Raw genomic sequence first — 17833 nt, 5'->3', positions numbered from 1 at the left:
CTTTGAATTCATAGACACCTAAATGGTCCTGATCACACATTGTGTCCTGGAAGATGTGGATTTCCTAATGTGAACTCATATCTTACTGTGCAAAAAACTACATTGATTCTGTTTGCTGCACGGTTGAGGAGATTTGGTGGATGGCTGCTCCACTCTCAGGAGATGCACAGTTCTCCTGTGAGTTATGAACAAGATGCATCTCTGGGGCAGCGGCAGCAGGACGAGGTAAAATCCATCCACAGCTAAACGAGTTCAGCCTTCTTCAGGAGAAGAGTTGTTTGCTGCTCACAGCTGGAAAATAAATGTATGTAAATGTTTTGTTCAGTATGAAAGAAACCGTGAGTGAGTGGTGAAGAGGGTGATGCAGTTTTCCCGTATATTATAATAATATGTGTGGTGTCAAAGTGTCACAGCTAATGTGTCCTCACTGATACTCACAGGTGAAGAACAGTCAGGTGATTCATATACCACCTGGCAAACAAGAAATATCACACGACGAGCATCATAAACTAATAAATATACAATCATGTTCCCCATGTACATTTACCCTCATGTGGGTGAAACTCTATCACTGGGTGAAGCTGGCGGCTACTGTACCACCATGTACAATACAGTGGACACACTGCCACCATCTGGCATAAACAGCACGTTCAGGGGCCTGATTAATCTGGATAACGTTTCAGAGTAAAACCGGAATCAGGCTGCTCCTTTCAACAGGCTTCAACCCAGACGCCCAAAGATTTATGAGAAAAAAACACACTTTCAATTTACCTTTGTTAGACTTTACATACATGAATTCATTCTCTTGAGATAAAATCGTTCTTTCATACCTTTGGTTGGAGCATGTAGAAAAACTGCCACCATCAGATGTTACTTTGGCTTTATTTTTGTAGTTAGTATAGTAGAAGTCCTGCACTCAGTATTACTGAAGAAAAATAAGTTTTTCAGCATAAAACAAAAGTATCAAAGTAAAAGTACTACCAATTATTGATTTGCATTATTCAAGCGTCATTTAATGCTGTAGGTACCAGATGGAAGAATTACGTCAATATTTACTACATATTTACAGCCATTTTAACTTGGGAAACTGATCACTTTATGCCAACAATCTTATGTTAATATGCAGAAAAGTACAATAATTCTGAAACCGAATAAAAGTATGAAGTATGTGAAAATGTATTTAAAGGGTCAGACTTAAAGATTTTCATTTAAATTAATGAACCAACACCACATGAGACGTAAATCACCAGCCACGCACAGTTATTGACATGTGTTCAATGAGCCAGCGGCTCTTTTGCCAGAGAAACATGGCAGAGCTACAAGAACAGACTGAGAGTTTCAGTGTCACCAGATCAGATAGCTTCAAAGTCATTTTTGCAGGTAAAAATAATCCAGTCATCATTTTGGCGTCCCCCCCCTCCTCCCCACACACACACTTTTTTATGCTGATTTAAAACTAAACCAGTGTGCATGTGTGTGTGCACTGAATATGTTGCTTTCTAAAGAGCTGATCTGATCGTCATGACTACATGACATCATCACATGGTTTTGCAGCATCCGGATGTGAGTAGTTGTGTTGTTTGGTTGCTGTAGATTATCGCTGGATGATTTCTATGCTTCATAATAGCCTACAGAAGTGCCAGCAGTCTGTGTGGTTAAAGTTCTGAAAAGACTATTTATTGGGCACGTTTGTAAGCGTTTTGGTGTTTGTTTTTAACAGCTTTTTGCCCATCTGCTATATCTGCTATATCTGGCAACAAAGCTAAATGAATCCTCAGAGATGTAACCCATCTTGGTGATGTCTAATTCTGACACAGGAAGATGATACACAGTTCAAACTGTACTGTATTAAATTTATTCAAGCTGTCACGAATGGGATTTATTTATTTATTTTTTTCATTTTCCCCAGACTGTAAACATGTTTATTCCTGTTTTTACGTTACTTACTTTAACACGGAAGTCCACAAGGATTAACTTGCTTTTGGAGACAACCCCAAGTGGCTCAACAAGGTCTGCTGTACTGCTTTTCCTCTGCTGGAACAAACAAGGACAATGTTTGATCTTTGGGAAGAGAGGTTCAAAACCACACCTGCAATAATTTCTTACCACCACTGGAGCCGCCACAGAGAACAAATCAGACTGCTGCCTGTGAGGGCTGCCACATGTCACTTTAATACGTAATAATTTAAATTGATGTTTTTTAAAAATAAATAAAAATTATCCATCATATAGTTGTCATGAATGAGGAAATTTGCTATTGCCATTTATATAAGCTTACAGTTTATTTCTTATTATTAACATTAAGTTATTATTAACGTGAAGGTCACCAGCGACTGACTGCTCACTTTTGAAGTCAGCCTCAAGTGGACATTTGAGGAATTGCAGTTTTTAGCACCTCTGCATATGGGCTTCCTTTTTATCTTAACGTTTTACCAAAAACCTACTGACAAAGTCTCACAAGCAACCCTGTTTGGACATCTGGAAGGTCAAGTAAACGACATGCCTGCAGTTACCACTAATCTACATTGGTTGCGCCCATGGGGATTGTCCCTTTAGGATTAGTACAAGACAACTTTTGACTTTCCACCACTGGACTCATCTGTAGCTGTTGATTCTAAGAGCTTCTCGGCATGGAAGCATTTGGATGGACCACATCATCACACCAAAAACATCCACTGCTTTTTTAAAATTCAGATGTTTGAGTCCTCTGAAGGTACTTTGTTAAGCTTCCAAGGCGACAATGGAAAAAAACAACAACCGCATCCTAATATGTTTGACTGATAATATAAACCTTCCTCGGGAGTCTCCAAGGCAACATTCACCACTCCAGCCTTTATCTGCAGTAACATCCCTCCAACACACTTTTACTCTCACAAGCTGTCTGAAAATGTGACATGACAGGTGCTGGTGTGTAAAGAATCTCTCCTTCAATCGTGTCAGGTATTCCAACCAGCGCGAGTGAACGATCTCTTTGTGTTTTTTGCTTTAATGTTATTAGACACACAGTCGGTTAATGTTTGCCCATGCTTCGGTACACCCACACTAAAAGTGCATTTGAATTAGAGTTGATTGTTTGTGTAGGCTGCAGTAATTATGTTTTGGTAAATGTAATGGCATGATTTTTATTTCTGAGTGCTGCTGTTATTTGCGCGTCCTTATCTATGGGTAGTTATTATTGGCAGTAGGGGCTCTCTGGGGTTATTGCAACGTCTTTTGCTATTTCTGAGTGCGAATGTGGAGTCTATTTTCAAGGTTGCCATGGAAACCATTGTATTTGTGGTGGCAGTGATTGCTGCTGCCGGCCGAGCAAGACTCTACTATTTTTATCATGAGTCAACACCTGATATACACACTCTCACTCTCTCACACACACGCGCACACACACACATTTGTACATGCCTTAATACAGATGCAGACAGACATTAACACTCGCACAATGCACACGCCACATACCTGCAATGTTGTGTCACTCATGTAGCATTTGAGACACGTTATGTGTTACACAACCACGTTTCCCATCTTTCCTTAGTGTTGCCAGACGTCTTGATACATCCTCACCATGACAACAGTAGTAAGCGCTGTCTATTACATCTCCACCCTAATGCATCCTTTTTTTGTTGTCGTTTTTTTATGTTCTGCTATGCAGCTTTATTTTTGAAGCTTTGGAAAGAAAAAGCAGACGCTACTACCTCATCAGATGCAGCACATGCAGAAAATACATAGTGTGATGTTCGAAGACAGATTATATCTGAATTATGAAACTTCTGGACAAAAATAGACTTCTACAAACTGTTAAATAATTATTCACATGTTGCACATTGGCACAGGGATAATACATTCATTATCCATTCATCCTCATGTATAATGAACCAATAACTAATCCAATCAGTGTAGCTATAGTTTATAGTGACACACACAAAACAGTGATAAAATTAGTCAGATAAAAAAATGAAATTATTTGCATATATTTTTGTATAAATTGACAGCTCAACTTCACTCAACAACCAGTACCATAAACTGGTGACAGTCACTGTCCACTGTGGCCGCATCTACTTTTTCTAGTCCAATAAGCACACTGATATGATGAGAGCAACAAACTGAATAATATTTTAACCAGAAGACCTCCGTTCTCACAGTGACTTAACCAGCGGCATTATCATAATAAGCCTATTAGGGATCTAGATTAATCAATCAGTGCCTGAGAGGTGCTGCAAATTAAAACATGCTTTTTAATGGTCAAAGAGGTGCAAGATGTGATTTACATGAAATGCAAATGTTATGTGTATTATCACGGGGGACCTTACAAATGCAAATGAAAAACAACCAGAACTCAGCAGCTTCATGCCCACTCCTTCAGAAGCGAAGCCTTATCCATAATAGCCCAGATTTCATTGTCCTCCACCAGACAGAGCAATGAGATGGACTGTATGTGGAAAAAGATCACCGTGGCAACAGGAGCCCCAGTTTGAGAAGCTGGGATGATGGTGGAGGATGACGCCTGGCCTAATTAATGCCTCACTGTCTCAGTAAATCTTGTGCTGGAGTGCACTTTAATCCATGAAATTACAACCTGAATCATTACTGACTGACAAAAATAAATACACTGGCTGTGGAGCGTGAACTGGGAGATCATTACAGAGAGCTACACCTGTACATGCCAGGGTTTATCCACACCAAGAGGTCATTTGGGGGTCATCTGTTCAAATCCATGCTAGCGGCTCAATAAGGCTTTAACGCACATTATACACTAGAAAACAGATTGGATGGACGATGAATAGAGGCTGAATAGGCGGTGTAGAACACAATCATTACCCCCAGGACAAAAAAAAGGGACTGTTTTAAAACTTAAAGCTAGTCAGACACAGCTCTGTGCCGGTAGAACTGGCTCAGATTATAAATGCAAAAGCAAAAGCAAAAGCAAAAGCAAAATTAGTTTTGATGGGTTCCAAGAAACAAGCTAACTTGCCATGGTTAGAAAACTAGCCAAAAAGAAAAGAAAAGAAAAGAAAAGAAAAGAAAAGAAAAGAAAAGAAAAGAAAAGAAAAGAAAAGAAAAGAAAAGAAAAATAAAGGATGGTGTGTGGCAGCATTTAGGATTTAGCATGTAACAGGTACATTGGTACAACATGCAAACATTTAGCCAGTTTGGGTGATACGACTTTGGCATTAACCTAAAGTTGCATGGCAGTGGCACTCAGGAGTTGGGTCTTAATGATTAAAAATGTCAACCACATTCTAATTTAATCATATTCAGGTACACATTTTTTAAGGATACATTTTGACAAAACCGCCAGGACACTAGGACCCTGTGGAGACAGCAGATCTGGTCCTGCTTCTCGCTGCCTCCTGCTCCATCTCTGCGGTCACTGTGTGTGAGTGGAGGGAGAAACCAGAGTGTGAGCTGGTGCCTTTGCAAGCATTTACATCAGCATCGTCTCAGAAAAATCTCTGCTGCCACAGCTGTAGTCATCCAGGGAGGAGGATGCACAAGGCAGATCAAGGGATGGGAAAAGACACGAGCTCTTACAGTGGGAAGTACCTCAACAGCATTTACAAGGTACAGTGACTGATTTCCACTGTGCACCTCAGCAGTGGGAGCTGAACCAGGTTTTCATCCTCAGAGACCAAAGCAGCAGACAGCTGCATCAGGAAAAACTCTGATTCAGGTACATAATGCTCTCTGCCTTCTTCTCTGTCTGTTTCTTCCCATCGCTTCTTCCCTCCTCCTCTAATCCGCTGATTATGTACTGCTCAGTCCAATAAATACATGTAATTTGATTGTGTTCCATTATATAGAATGCGGGCTGTGCTTTACACAATGGGTGAAATGTATTAACGGTTAACATATAAATGAGTAGGCGGTAAGACATGACCAAACCAGGCAGGAGGGTTAAACTGAACTGGGAGTACACCTATATGTGATTTACAGTCATTGCTCAGCGAGGGCAATCATTCATAGGTGATGAGAGGGGTTAGAGCTCAATTTTAACCCGGATTCTTTTGCATCAGTAGCACTGTAGACTAGAGCATCCTGGGCTTTTGTTACGTATGTGACAGACAGAATTCACAGGCAACTGTTTTTTCTCGATCTGACACATACAACAGCAGCCAACCACGTCTGTTTGTTGTCTGTAATAGTTATGCACAGTTATTATGAACGACAGCCTCTGCAGCCTATGAATACCCTTGGGTTTTCCATCCTAAAATGTAAAACTCACTCATACCAAGTGGCCAGTGCTTCCTTAGTGGGAGACGTTCTATTCTGGTGCAGGTGCACAAGAAAAATCATACAGTACACCTAATCTTAGACACACAGGCCTGGAAGAATGTGGGTTGGCTGTAGAAAGGTAGCCATAAACATTCAGTTAAATCTCTGGGTGTACATATTCAGCAGGAGCCTTCACTTCAGTAGGTGTAGATATGGTGGAAAGGGTCTATTGTCTATAGGGGGATTGGACTGGTTTTGGTGATTTAGCTTGCATTCATGCATTGACAGGATGTGTGCCTGAAAAGTACTTATCACCTGCTGCTGCAGAAGAACCAGACCAGATTTATATTTGAACTTATTTACTATATTAATATAAAATGGAAATAAAAAAACTCTCCTCAATCTTCATTTGTTTACACGTGCTTTACATTAGAAATACATTATGAACAACTGTCTGTACAAGTGCCTGTACTTATGATGATTTATGATTTAGCTGGAAATATACTGCTAAACATGTGGGAAATGCCCACACCTTGATCAGTGCATCTTAATTGATTAAATTGGTTCGAGGACTGGCTTTGGATTACTTTATCAGTTAGATTGCCTGAACACAGATTTGAGAAGCTAAGAAGGATCGGATAAAACTTCATCCCAGTGAATTAATTGCACTGTTAGGTGGGGAAGAAGTAAAACCCTGCATTAGCAAATGTTTGGAAGGTTTGGTTGGTGTAACTGAGAGTTACTGATCAGATGTTGCCCACGATATGAATACACACACGTACTTACAATTTTTTGTCCTTCCTTCATTAGGGTCGGTTGTGACTGATGGCAAACATGAAGATTTGAATTCTGAAGTCTGAAACTTGTGACGACCACAGGATCATCCTATGGACTACAAGGCACATTTTGACCTCTTTTTCAAGCCACTGTTTTCTGGCCGCACTTCCTGACTTTGAAGGATGGGTGATGGGCCTGTGACTGCTCCTGCCTGCCTGCCTCATCCCACCCTTCAATGGAGCCGATGTGGAACTCCTCCCACACACCTCCACAGCCCACATCCAACATGTCTGCCACCTCTCTGCATGAGGGCTGGGCTCTGTCCCAGTCACTAGCCCTACTGGCGATGCTGCTCATGGATCTGCTGGCTGTGGTGGGTAATGTGGCTGTCATGGCGGTCATTGCCAAGGCCCCACAGCTCCACAAGTTTGCCTTCGTCTTCCACCTGTGCGTGGTGGACCTGCTGGCAGCCCTGGTGCTGATGCCCCTTGGCATGCTCTCGAGCCGAGCCTTCTTTGGGGAGGCCTTGTGCAGGAGCTACCTCTTTCTCAGTGTGTGCCTCGTCAGTGCTGCCATCCTCTCTATCTCTGTCATCAATGTGGAGCGTTATTACTACATCATACATCCAATGCGCTATGAGGTGAAGATGACTGTTGGACTGGTGGCTTCAGTGCTAGTGGGGATTTGGGTCAAAGCTCTGGCCATGTCTGCTCTGCCACTGCTCGCTTGGTTCCTGCAAGGTGGAAGAGCTCCTCTTCTGGAGAGTACTGGGGTTGGTGGAGGAGGTGGTGGGTCCGTCCCGTCTCCCCCTGCTCAGGGTCACAGGCGCTGCTCACTGCACTGGACCGGGGGAGGCTCAAACCGCTTGGCTTTCATGGTCCTCTTTACTCTGGTGTATTTCCTGTGTCCACTACTGGTCATTCTTGTTGTGTACTGCAACATGTTCAAAGTGGCGCGGGTGGCTGCCATGCACCACGGTCCACTACCTACCTGGATGGACACACCTCGCCGCCAGCGGTCGGAATCACTCAGCAGCCGTTCTACAATGGTTACCAGCTCTGGCACGGGCACAGGGACAGGCAGAGTGACTCCCCAGCGACCCTTTGGGGGAGGAAAGGCTGCAGCAGTGTTAGCAGCAGTTGGTGGGCAATTCCTTTGTTGCTGGCTGCCCTATTTTACTTTCCACCTGTATTCAGCCCTGGCGGCCAGCCCTCCAGCCGCACTGGCCTCTCTGGAGGAGGTGGTAACCTGGATTGGCTACTTCTGCTTCACCTCCAATCCCTTCTTCTATGGCTGTCTCAACAGACAGATCCGGGAGGAGCTGGGCAAGCATCTGCCTTGCCTGTTCCGTCGAGCAGGCGTTGAAGTCGAAGACAGACTGCCCAGCCGTGAAGGATCCATAGAGGAGAATTTCCTTCAGTTTCTTCAGGGAACTGGCTGCAACTTGGATCCTCAAAACTCTCACAGCACTTCCAGTCCTAAGGGGGAGGCCTGCTGCCCCGTGACTCAGCCTCAGCCACCTGAGATGGCACAGCCATTACCTATTGATTTCCGTATCCCTGGACAAATTGCAGAGGAGACTTCAGAATTTGTTGAGATTGAACAGGGGAAAAACAACCATATATATACTGACAATTAATTTCATATTCTGGAATTACCTTTTAAAATTAAGAAATTGAGTGTTTCAGGAAAACACGTTTCTGTTCTGTTGAAAGCTGTCCATCAGGTAGCTCTTCGTTTAAAAAAATTGTATCTTTCAATCATTGCACTTTGCTTCATCGGTTTTCATCCCAGGTTTTGAAAACTGTCAATGTTCTACATAATAAGTTAACAAGAGATAAGTTTCAAACGGTTTCTCATAAACAGGGAAAATACTGCTAGATTTAAAAAAAGGCTGTATTTTGGCCTTCCACACAACTGCTCAGCTCTGTATCGTAAATGACTCAGTGAATTAATATTGATGTACCTTTTTTTTTTTATATTAAAAAAAGATAAAAATAACGTGAAACTGAAGAGATTTCAGAGTGTAACGTTTTCAGAATATCTCTTTTGATCTCAAATTAGGAAACGCTTACTGAAACACACTGGCTCCCTCTGAAATAATTTGCTGTCCCGCAGTTATTGGATAAATCGCCTTTAGGATTCAAACACGAAGATTAAATGGTACTTGTAAGTCAATTATTTTTAATAAGAGTTTTATAAATTACTGCGAGTAAAGTAATGTCAAAGAAGAAAGCAATAAAATGGTGAGAGTTGATTAGTAGCTGGGCTTTAATCAGTAACAATAGAAGTCTTAAAACCTGATGACAATAGATTAGGAGGTGTACATATTGTGGGCCTAACCTCTCATGGAATTGCCACGAGCTGTTTACAGATAAACTTTCATTGGTGCTCGTCCGAACACATCCCTTCATTAATATCCTCAAAAGAAAGACAGCTCTAATGTGACTCAGTTTACAATGTAGGTGGACTTTATAACTCATCTTCAGGGCCACCCAGCTTTTTGCCATGTGGTGTATTTATCAGTGTGTTTGGATGTAGATCTTAAAAATCTATTGATGCACCGCATTATATTCAAATATGATTCTATTCTTTACATTGTTTAATGTGCTAAACTGTGTGTTATGTTTGGTAAAACTACTGTGTAAATTCGGGTTGCGTATCCCAGTCATGCACATGCATTTTTCATTTTTTCTTTTCTTTTTTTTTTTTTCTTTTTTTTACTGGCGAGTGTGATGATTTGTTATGAAGCGCAGATCATGACAAGGAGGCCAATGTATTCTGATGAGTATGCAGTAACTGCCTTTGTTTTACAGATGTGGAGATTTTTTATCCTGAAGGCAAATACATGGCAATTTTATTTATTTACATTTTTTGACAACCCCGCTCATCAGGGTTTTTACAGTACCTCAGTGCAGGAAATACCCTTATTTTATAGCCACATGCAGTTTCATGTCAAGTATGATTCCTACACACTATTTCAACGTTGTAAGGAGACTAAAGCAGACATGATTATCCTGCTGAGGCTTTATTAGAAGTAAAGGTGCAGACTTTGTCCGGTTTTTCCTCTTGATGACGAGTTGAAGTGGTATTTTTTAGAACTGTTAGAGATGTTAAACTGTGTGGAAATGCTTGACTAAGCTCTCTCTTGTGTATCGTGGAAACAGGGTTTTTAAGATTTTGTTTTTTTTCAAAGGGTGTTTTAGAACAAAACGTCAATCCAAAATCAATAGCTTGCCAAGCTTGACACCTTCTTTTTCATTATGTCTGAATATCCCAAACTGTGAATGATGTTGAACGTTTGTTTTAGGATTTTCACTTTTTTTTTTTTTTTAAATGCTGTGATTAAAATAAAGAATGACTTCCACTGTACTGCGATGATATGAATGTGTGTAGAAAATAAAAACATGGCTAAAACTTGAGCGAGAGATACTGTAATTGTAATAAAGAGTTTCTATGTTTGTAAAACATTTTGGATGCATTCTTGTAATTACATCTGTAACGTGGGGCTCGTGTGACTAATATATATATGTATGTGCTTAGCATTTATTTTTGTAGCCTCTGATTCCCGTTGTGCCTTCATCTGTCTGCCTTGCCTTGATGTCCCAGTGAAAAGAAGGGCGGTGGGAAAATACTGTTCAAACACTTTGACCTTAAGGTAACATTTAAACTTCAAAGGACAAAACCAGCAGCATGACCTTCAGCAGAAGATAGATAGATAGATAGATAGATAGATAGATAGATAGATAGATAGATAGATAGATAGATAGATAGATAGATAGATAGAGCGTTTCAGTTGGAAGATGCTGGTGCACGACAGGCCTCACTCACACCTCAGTGATGGACCTCAGTCAAACCGCCCCCAGCTTCAGCAGGCTCTGCCATCCCCATGGCAATTATTACCTAGTGACATTTCTCTGTGCTGTAGTGGGTGGTAGGAGGAGCTTGGAAATCCAACAAGACACCCTTATCTGTGACTTCTCAAAATACATTCCCCAGACTAAACCGGATCTGACATTTGCTTTTGTTATGTTCTCACGTTCCTAGGACCGCCAGTGTGACTATATCATGTTGCACAGCGATGGAGTCGCACACAGCAACTAGGAGTCTGTGGCAGAACAACCAATGTACAAAGCTGCGAACATAACTAAGGTGCCATGTATTCGACTGTCAGTCGGGGGAATGAAACAGAATCTCTGAAATGTCAAAGGCGAAATTTCTGATGCTCTGGATAACAAAAAAAAAGAAAAAAAAACTCAGTGTGCAGCGGAACGATTACTATCTATAAAGGATTGCCATCAATGGTGAGGACAGGCTTGCATTACTGTTGGTGTTTCTTTTTCTCACAGTGAAAGAAGAGAACGGACTGAGGCACTGACTCAGACCGTAGACATACTTTATAGCACGCATGGTCAGCAGTGTTTGTGTAATTACTCTCACTACCAGAAGGGGGAGGCAAAAGTTCCCCGTTCTGGCTTTAAGATTTGGCTTCACATAAACATTGTTGTGATTCTTCAGTGTGCACCCCAGCTGTTCATTCAAAATATTATTTCAGTTGTAAGTGTTATTAGCCTCATTTGTGAGGAAAATATTGTTACTGAACAATGTTACCAGATGTTTTCCTGTCGCTGTTTATCCACACAAAGTAGAGGCATGGAGAACAGGGTCACAGCCAGATGCTGTGGCAGAAACAGACCTCCAGATAAGGACAAGAAACACACCAATGTATGTTAGATTGCAACAGAGAAAGACTGCAGAAGAGAAATGATGGGGACATAGTCCTTATAGGTAGTCGTATGTCTTCTTGAATAGGCCTTAATATATACTGCACATGTGTGTACTTGTACCAAAACAGGTACTAGTGAGAAAACTAATCATCCACCTAACCTTTCAGCTGAAATGATCATTATTCAATTTAGTTCAATTGTCTTTATAAAGCATTGATAACAATACAAATTGTCTCAAGACGCATTACAAAACCCTGCCTGAAACCTCCAGAGTAAGACTGAAGGCGACAGTGTCAAGGATAAACTCCCTTTTAAAAGGAAGAAACCTTGAGCAGAACCCAGCTCATATGGAGAGACCCATCTACATGAGGCAGACTGGGTAGAGACAGAGAAGACTGAGAAGAGAACAGCAGGAGAAATGTTGGACTTTAGTCCTAAAAGCCCTGAGTCAGCCAGCACTGTGTGGTCATGTGTTCCTGTTTTTAGTTGTCAGTCTGTCTCCGTGTTTGCTTGAGTAAGAAGTCTCTTCGACTGTTGCGCAACTATAAAATACAGCACAGAAATCACAGTAAACTTTACTGCAGACAATTTACTTCTGCATTCATTAACATGTATGATCCAGTCAGTAGATATAACTTTGCAACATAAGTCCTACGTTCATACTTACTTCTGATGCACATATAATGGTACATCTAGCTTATACTGCAAACATTTAAGATCGGTTTTTGCTTGAAACATTTTGATTTTTTATATATTTTTTATATTCTATTTTCTTCTGCTGCTGTCTGTTTCATTCCCTTAATCTCTTACCTTAATATATTTTGCAGCTTCACCCAAATTGCCCCTATGGGGGTCTTATCTTAATACTTGAGACAAATTAGGTGTTTGAATTGTGGTTTAATTTCTTAAACTGGCAGCCATCTTTGACATCCTGTTTGTTGTTCTTTATACACGCAAAAGAACTCATTTCAAAGACTGGAGTTATCTAACTGACATATGAATCCCCTTCTTTCTTGTGTGTTTATTTCTATAAAATGGACCTTTGAAACTAGCTTTAAAAGCGCAGCCTAAAGGCAAAACGAGAGAATGGCCCCACAGCGTCGGTATTCAAGACAGAGCCTTGGCCCCCACAACTCCATAAAAACAAAATGACACACACACACACACACACACACACACACACACACACACACACAGAGAGAGAGAGAGAGAGAGAGAGAGGACCGGGTGGCTTCTTCAAAAGTAAAACTTTATCTCTCCTCGGAAGAAACTGGAAACGCGTCAAAAAAGCCCACCACGTAACCGAGGAGCGGTGAATAAAACCTCTGGTAACGTCTGACTTGCTTTTAAAAATAACACTTACGGCGCCTTCTCATTTGGTTTTATTGTCCGTAGTTACAGTTTAACTGCTGTCGAAAAGAGGAAATAAACGTTAACCTTTCAGTTACCAAACGTCGAGTTTCCTTCATACCTTAGTAACTAGCTAACTACTAACTCAACCTGAGCTAGCGACAAGCGTGTTCAGTGTTATTATGTTAAAAGAGTTGTTTTAACCCAGTTACACGTCAGTTTCCAACTTTTCAGTCAATCAGCTACTTAGTCCGCCGACTAGCTAGCTAGCTAATGTGTCAGGTTAACCACACACCTTCCCTTGTGTTGTTTGTACTTCAGGACGTCCTGTCCCATCTTCTCCCATATCTGCGGTGCTAAAGAGTCCTCAGCCATGGCAGGAGGTGAGTAAAGTTAATGACGCAGACGTTCAACACACTAACACTGTTATAGTAAATGTTAAAATCTAGTCACCTTATTTATTTAGAAATTTGGACGTTTGAGTCCAGTAGCATGCACCTCAGAGGATCAGTGTCAGTAAACCACAGTTCACCAGCGACAATTAATGAATTAATAATGTACTAACCCTGACTGTTGTAATGTAAACACTATGTTATTGACTATATACTAATAGAAACGTGTCAATGCAACACTATTTAATAGCACTACAAACTACAAACAACAACTCTCTCATTCATGTTTGAATGTCAATATGAATATATATTGACAGACAGACAGACAGATAGATAGATAGATAGATAGATAGATAGATAGATAGATAGATAGACAGACAGACAGACAGACAGACAGACAGATAGATAGATAGATAGATAGATAGATAGATAGATAGATAGATAGATAGATAGATTTGTGTTTTCATAAAGATAAGATTTAGTGCAGGACTGTTATGTCACAGTGTAGTGTGGTGTGGTTACACTTTTCACACTATTACAAAGGCTGTAAATCACAGACCATTGACTCGCTGCCCTGAATATGTTCATAGTTGTAGCTGAAGTGTTATAATATTTTAGATGAATTCCTAATGTTTAAAAGCTAATAACTAACTAAGAGGTTCTTGGAGGCACCTCTGGATAACACTGTGTTTTTTAACCCCCCATTTAGCACAATGATAACTGTATAGAAAAAACACAGCGAACACAGCTGAAGATAAATATTAAACAAAAGAGGTAGAGTTATACTGAAAAGCAAGAGAGTAGAGAAATCATGACAATCAAAACATGAAAAAGAGAATGAAAAGACCAAGTGCTTAGTTGTAGTAATTGATTAGTAAAACCTGGTCACTTACGCAAGGTGTATAATATTTGTATTATTCGGGCATAACTGTGTTTTAAATTTCACGTTCCCTATGAGGAGACTGTTTGTGGAAAGGGAGCACACTGTGTCCTTTACTTTTTTTTTTGCCATATGGCCTCTGCAAACAAAATGCTGAATTTGGTGAGCTTTGCTCTGAAGGAGTGAAAAAATATCCCTAAGCAGCCAGTGATATGCACACTGGTCTCATTTTAAGCAAGAGGCTGTGCAGACAGACGGCTCGACCGAGCTGCAGAAGCAAAGAGAAATCCTCAACTAGAGCTTTCAGGTCAGTGTATCTGCTTTGTGTTTCCTGGCAAGGCCTCGGGAATGTGAGTAAAAGTTTAGCAAGAATGTCTTACATACTGTTGGTAGTATTTTCCCCCCTTTCTGACAAAAGTAGGACTCTGCTGTAGCCTTTGCTGTTGCTGCTGCACCAGATGGTGAGTGCACAGTCTATCGAAAACTGGGTCAGATTTCAGAAAAAGCTGGCGACTCCCTGAAACAAGTTTTTCTGTTTAGTTTTCAAATATAAATGATTACTTATTTCAAATTATACATTTGAAATGATCTTTTAAGAATGACATTGTTGAATTGAGTTTTGTTGTTGTTGATTGATTGGTTCTTGTCTTCATGTCATTAAAAAGTTTGGACACACCTTCTCATTCAATTCAGTGAGGAAGTGTGTCCAAACGTTTGACTGGTAGTGTCTATACAGAATATATATTGTGTTTCAGTTTTACAGATTGGTTGGGTATTATTGCCTCAACTGGATTAGTCAAACTTGTATTATTAAATATATAATTTGTCAGTTTATTGATGCATTTTTAACAGAGTTTACTTGCAAAAAATATAACGCTGATCCTGCAGTGAAGTGTAGTTTTTTGTACAATTTCAATGATAACGGAGGCGTTGTGAGAATATCTTCTAACTAGGGTACTATGCAGTCCTTTAGTAGCATCCCCGTTAACCATATTGTGTAAGGCGTAATTATGTAATGTACTTTGTAAAATTCAACCGGCTTTCAACATATTTCATTTGTATAGTTTTAAATTTGGTAAACTGAGCAGAAATTATATGATCTGAAAGCAATTTACTTCAACTGCATACAATCCTTACTCCACTAGATGGGGATCTTGAGCCTTTTTTGAGTCACTCTTGGTCAATACACTCTAGTTAGTGATACAATCCAAAATATACTTTAATATCATTATAACTTAATCAACAGGTAGTGTCTTCAAGCTTCAGTAATTCACTGATGCATTTTTTTGTGAAAACATGAATGTTGATGTCACAAGTAAAATACTTAATTTAACATAATTTCAGTAAGCCATTTTTGTCAAGATCACGTTAAAAGAGGCAAAACGTATGTAAGTAAGACTTGAGTATGGTGGAACAAGAAATTCCAAGAGAGTCTGAAAATAAGAATTAAAATAAGAAACGAAGGCCTTCATTTTGACGGGCTCTGCAGTGCAGACTTATGGAAGCTTATGTTTTTACAACACTTATAAAAAAATCTGGTAAATGAATTCTTATTATGGTCCTACAATACACTCTCCATATTGGGGAAATTGCACACACACTGTACTTATCATAGGTTGTATTACTAGCCCTTGCTGGGCATTGGCTGTCACTATTTATAATACTTCATGTCGGGCAGGCTGGTGCTGCGTGGGTTTAGTCTCTCTGTCTCCCCTCAGAATTTTCCAGCAAAGAAGATTGGGAGGTCACCAGTCAGCTTACACACTAAGTTGGTTTCTGTACTTTCTTGACTCAGTGCTCTTTGATTTTTTTTCGTCATTTCTGGAGCCTTTGTCTTTTTTTGGCTGAATTAACACATTCCTGTGATATCTTGTGTATCTAACTGCTATATTTGGACGAGTGGAAAAACTTTTGTCCTTCGTTCACCTTGGCTGGCGGGGTGCAGTCGATCCCTGGACTTGCTGGTTGAGTGTCATGCTAGCTACACACTTTGATTTGCAATGCCCTCCGCTGTGGTTGTTTTTCACTGCATGGGCTATAGGAAGCTCGTTCCCTGGTTGCTAGGGCAACCAAAGAGGATGGCCCCCAGCAGGAGCCGGGGAAGCCTTGGGCTGCCTTTTAGCTTGTTGTTGTGCGGCATGCCTGCTGGCCTGCTGCTGGCTGGGAGGAGGAGCCAACTTTGCAGAGGAGCCTCTCCCGGGCTGCTATGGGTCCTGCCGTCCCATTACCCCACCATGAGACAGAGCTCCAGTAGCAGGGCTAAAACTCCTCTCTCCCTCTGCTGGCAACTACACAGCTCTGACTCGCTCTGCTCCAGTAGTAACTGGAGCTCAGACAGCAAGATGTCATCCTCCTCCTCCTCCTCCTCCTCCTCCAACGATGGACAAGGGAAGCCTAAACCTAAATCCCCGTTTCACAAGAGGGGAAGCCTGCAGAGCACCACCAGCCCCGGTGAGTGTTTGTGAATGGGGGGACCGTAGAGAGAGAGAGTGAAGGAACTCTAGGCTGTTACATAGAGGTGGAGGAGATTACAGATGCTCATGTAATGGTGCTTCAGAATTTATTCTAGCCCGTCAGTGAGCACCAAGGTGGAGATGACTGCAAATCTAGTTGCTTAATTTTATTTTTATCTGTTGTTGATACATTGGTTGAATTTGTTTGATGCTTTGCTTTATTGGATATATAACATTCAGCACAGATTGTGTGTAATGCACTGATATGATCCACTTAAAGAACAACAAGACTTAGGCTGAGATTCAGATCTTTGGAAAACTGCTTTATTTTGTATCAATCAGTTTATCATCTATTTACTGTATGAATCGTCAAATAATATTCACTCATGTACGTGTCTTTTTCTGGACAACTGTATAAAACCCAGTGGAGTTCAGTTATAAAACAACAATCAAAACATAGAAGAGCTGCAAAGACTGTATGTAAATCAAGAGTCTATTTATTACTGAATTATTAGTAAAACTGCTGTGAATTAGATTTGTCCATCAGACAGAAGACTGACAAACCTCTATCGCTTACTATCAATACTACAGTTAAGGTTTTAAAATAAGTAGAAACTATCATACAGTAAAACACACAAAATGTGGATATTTCACATTTTTTAACGGATTACTGCCACAATCGTCATATAAAAACTATCGGAACTATTCATTATGTCCTTCTTTAAAATGCCAAATAAAATTTGTAACATTTGGTTCACTGATATCCTAACTTTTGTTAAATGGCATATTTAATGTTGTTCTGCTGCTGTGTCTGATGGGTTATTAAAAAATACCGAAACTAAACTGAAATGCATTTTTAAACATTTACTTTCTTCGCTTACACACTTTTCAAAAGAGATTTGTTGATTGGTGTGTAAAAATGAATAGACTGAGTATATTATCAGATTGTAAAGGGACAGCCCTTTTGGCCTCTTCTGCCTCCCTCGTACAGTCACAGCTGCAGTTTATCAGCGTGTACTGGCTACGGCCTTTCCTTATCTCATCTGC

The 17833-nt window shown here is 40.5% G+C and overlaps 2 protein-coding genes across 4 annotated transcripts in view; both read left to right on the top strand.

The window, feature by feature from the left end:
* The first annotated feature begins 5377 nt into the window (after positions 1 to 5377).
* On the top strand, positions 5378 to 11220 carry LOC125006874 (G-protein coupled receptor 61-like). Its single transcript, XM_047583347.1, has 2 exons — positions 5378 to 5665; positions 7018 to 11220. The coding sequence occupies exon 2, from the start codon at positions 7220 to 7222 to the stop codon at positions 8621 to 8623; it is 1404 nt and encodes a 467-aa protein (XP_047439303.1). The 5' UTR covers positions 5378 to 5665; positions 7018 to 7219; the 3' UTR covers positions 8624 to 11220.
* Positions 11221 to 12882: 1662 nt separating this feature from the next.
* Positions 12883 to 17833, top strand: part of LOC125006254 (AMP deaminase 2-like) — a 30840-nt gene continuing 25889 nt past the window's right edge. Inside the window, exons 1-2 of one of the 3 annotated variants that reach the window (XM_047582151.1) lie at positions 12883 to 13039; positions 13383 to 13444. In XM_047582151.1, the coding sequence (XP_047438107.1) occupies positions 13435 to 13444 (10 nt within the window). In that variant the 5' untranslated portion in view covers positions 12883 to 13039; positions 13383 to 13434. Of the gene's footprint in view, positions 13040 to 13382; positions 13445 to 16062; positions 16785 to 17833 lie in introns of those variants that run through there. The other 2 variants (XM_047582149.1, XM_047582150.1) reach the window with 2 other exon arrangements.

This window comes from Mugil cephalus, chromosome 4 (assembly GCF_022458985.1).
Source record: "Mugil cephalus isolate CIBA_MC_2020 chromosome 4, CIBA_Mcephalus_1.1, whole genome shotgun sequence".
Lineage (NCBI taxonomy): Eukaryota > Metazoa > Chordata > Actinopteri > Mugiliformes > Mugilidae > Mugil > Mugil cephalus.
This window is presented reverse-complemented; position numbering and strand designations above follow the sequence as displayed.

Coding starts and splice junctions, on each gene's coding strand:
- LOC125006874 (XM_047583347.1), top strand. CDS start 7,220: ATGGAGCCGATGTGGAACTCCTCCCACACACCTCCACAGCCCACATCC.